Consider the following 3329-nt stretch of genomic DNA (forward strand, 5'->3'; position numbering starts at 1 on the left):
GCACAGTTGTTCATAATGCTACTAATCAAAAGTTGGACATTACTACGGTTTATGGTTGTAATAGTGCTAAGGATAGAAAACAGTTGTGGCAGCACTTAGTCCAGCTTTCCTCCTGCACTGATAAATGGATACTCATGGGAGATTTCAATATTGTTAGAGATTTTTCTGAGAGACTGGGGCCTAACCCTCCAGATTTTCTGAAATAATGCAATTCAATGACTGTCTGGAGACTTGTCAGCTTGACAATCTCCATGCTTATGGCTGTGAATTTTCTTGGACTAATAAGCATCAGGATGGCACTAGAGTCTGGTCCAGACTTGATCGATCTTTGGTTAATGCTAACTGGCTTGCAGCTTTCCCTAGCTCTACTGTCCATGTTGTGCTACCTGGAATCTCAGATCATTCCCCTCTTCTTGTTAAGGTTTTTGAGGATACTCACTGTCAACGGATGTTCAGCTTTCTCAACTGTTGGATTGCTCACTCACAATTTCTTCCTACTGTTAAGAATAGCTGGAGTGTCTCTGTCAAGGGCTCTGCTATGTTTAAAATTTTTAGAAAGCTTTCTTTACTCCGGAATGGATTAAAATCTCTGCTTCAGGAGGGGTTTAGCCAGCTCCCAGCCAGAGTTAAGCAAGCTTGGGTGGATTTGCAAGAATGCCAGCAGCAACTCCAAACTGCTCCTTCTGGCAATACCTTGATGGCTCAGGAGACTAGCTTACTGGCTACTTATAAGACTCTTAAAGCTGCTGAACTTAGCATGCTTCAATAGAGAGGGAAAATTCAGGGGATAAATAAAAATGACTGCTCTTCTTCTTACTTCTTTGCCAGGATTGCTCAGAGGAGACAGCAGAGCATTGTTGGGCACATTACTGATCATCATGGCAATGTTGTTCAAGGTGTGGCTGCTGTTAATGCTGCTTTTGTCAATTATTATAAAGAGCTCCTGGGAGAGAAACAGGAAGTTCAACCTCTGGATAAAGAGTTTATTGCTTCTGGTGCTTGCTTGACTGAAGCTAATCAACACTCCCTTTGTGCTGCTGTGACTAATGAGGAAATTAAAGCTGCTCTCTTCTCCATTGAAAGCACTAAGAGTCCTGGTCATGATGGGTATTCTGCTGGGTTTTTTAAATCAACTTGGCAGGTTATTGGGGAGGATTTTATGGAGGCTGTTAGGAGCTATTTCAGGACTGGTAAGCTCCTCAAGCAAGCTAATGTTACAGTCCTGACTCTTATCCCTAAGAAATCTGTTGTTACTACTGTGAGAGACTTCAGGCCAATTGCTTGCTGCACTGTTTTGTATAAAACTATCAGCAAAATCCTTGTTACTAGAATGAAACCTTACTTGCCTCATCTGGTGGGTCAGGAGTAAGCAGCGTTTGTTCATGGACGATACATTCATGAAAATATTATGGTATCTCAATCTCTTCTCAAAGGATACAATACTAGCTCTTGCTCTCCACGTTGCTTGATTAAAGTGGATATCAAGAAGGCTTTTGACTCTGTCCAGTGGCTTTTCCTCAAGGACATGCTCCTGAGTCTCCATTTTCCTCAGCAATTCACTAATTGGATCATGGGGTGTATAAGTTCTACCTGGTATACTTTAAGAATAAATGGTGGCCATGTTGGGTTTTTTCATGGTCAAGCTGGCTTAAGGCAAGGAGATCCCCTTTCTCCTTACCTGTTTGTTTTGGCTATGGAAATGCTCTCTAGACAGTTGAGGATTCTATGTAGGCAGCCTCAGGTTTCTTTTCATCCCAAATGTTCTCGTTTATCTCTCACTCACCTCATCTTTGCTGATGACCTTATGGTGTTTGTGAGAGGAGATGTGCCCTCTGCTACTGCTGCTGCTCAAGCTCTGGCTGATTTTGGTCAGGTTTCAGGGTTGCTTGCTAATGTTGATAAAACTAATATTTACTTTGGGGGTGTTTCTGAGCAAGTTAAACAAATAATTATGGCTAATACTAGTTATACTGAGGGGGTGCTCCCGTTCAAATACCTTGGTCTGCCTTTACATGACAGCAAGTTTACTGTCTCCATGTATGAGGAGCTTCTCTGTAAAGTAAGGAACTCAGTTCAGCACTGGACCACAAAGCTGCTCTCCTATGCTGGCAGACTTCAATTGTTGATCTCCATCTTCTTTGGGTTGGAGAACTACTGGACTTCAACTATCCTTTTGCCTAGAGCTATCATTAAAATCTTGAATCAATGTTGTAGGAATTACCTTTGGAATGTGCAGGATAATACTCACAAGCTTTATATGAAGAGTTGGAAGTCTTGTTGTTGTCCTTGGGCTGAAGGAGGGTTCAACATCAAAGAAATATTATCCTGGAATAGAGCTAATTTGGGTAAATGGATCTGGAGAAATATGAATCAAGCTGACTCTGTTTGGGTCCAATGGAATACTGCATACAATTTGCGTGCTGTAACCATCTGGACTGCTGATCACAAACCTCACCATTCTGAGAGTTGGAGGGGTATCTTGAAGGTGCGGGATATTTTGGTGCAGATTGCTGGAGACATTGCTGCTGCTCAGGCTTTGATAGTTAAGTGTGTGGATGGTGGGTGCGTTCAGGTGTCTAGGCTGTATGAGATTCTACGGCCTAAGTATGCTAGAGTCAGATGGGATAAGATTTTGTGGGGCTCTACCATCATTCCTAAATATGGCTTCATCAGTACTCTTGCTGCACAGGCAAAACTGGCTACTGTTGATAGCATTGCTCATAGAGGGCTTCCTTTGGTCAACTGGTGCATCCTGTGTAAGCATGCTGAGGAGTCCCATCGCCATTTATTTTTCAAATGTGAGTTCTCTGCTGGTCTTTGGTGCAAGATCCTGCACTGGCTGAAGATCAGGGGTAGGACGGATAATTTTTGGACTGAGTTGGAATGGTGCCGTAGTAGGAAAGCTAGAAAGCATTGGAAGATGGGTATGCTTCGATGCTACCTTGCTGCTACTGTTTATTTGATCTGGCAAGAAAGAAATATGCGAATATTCAGGGGTCGTGATACAACGGTGGATGTTCTTCTGAGACAACTTTAATATAATATAAGTGCCAAAATTTTCTTTAAGTATGAGCAGTATAGTGATGAAATAGTGGAGGTCCTAAGTTATTCCTCTTAGTGGATTCTACTTTTGTAAGATCTTATTCCTTCTTTACCCCTAGTGGATGAATAAAGATGGATGTGCCTTCTTGCAAAAAAAAAAAAGAATTGAGATGAACAACTACATACAAGATCTAAATTGGATATGAAGTAGTAATCAAGTATTGACTGTTCATATGATAATCACATTTATCGTTCGAGTTTTTAAATCTGAAAACTCCTTTTATACT

The 3329-nt window shown here is 41.5% G+C and overlaps 1 protein-coding gene across 1 annotated transcript; it reads left to right on the forward strand.

Annotated features, from left to right (window-relative positions):
* Positions 1 to 205: 205 nt before the first annotated feature.
* On the forward strand, positions 206 to 1369 carry LOC141617408 (uncharacterized). The gene is made up of 2 exons (XM_074434602.1): positions 206 to 759; positions 829 to 1369. The coding sequence occupies exons 1-2, from the start codon at positions 206 to 208 to the stop codon at positions 1367 to 1369; spliced, it is 1095 nt and encodes a 364-aa protein (XP_074290703.1).
* The last annotated feature ends 1960 nt before the right edge of the window (positions 1370 to 3329 follow it).

This window comes from Silene latifolia, chromosome X (assembly GCF_048544455.1).
Source record: "Silene latifolia isolate original U9 population chromosome X, ASM4854445v1, whole genome shotgun sequence".
Classification (NCBI taxonomy): Eukaryota; Viridiplantae; Streptophyta; class Magnoliopsida; order Caryophyllales; family Caryophyllaceae; genus Silene; species Silene latifolia.

What these genes read in the sequence shown, in the direction of transcription:
- LOC141617408 (XM_074434602.1), top strand. Translation starts at nt 206, where the DNA reads ATGCAATTCAATGACTGTCTGGAGACTTGTCAGCTTGACAATCTCCAT. An exon ending in AAAGCTGCTGAACTTAGCAT is followed by an intron (nt 760 to 828) that starts GCTTCAATAGAG and finishes CTTCTTTGCCAG; the next exon opens with GATTGCTCAGAGGAGACAGC.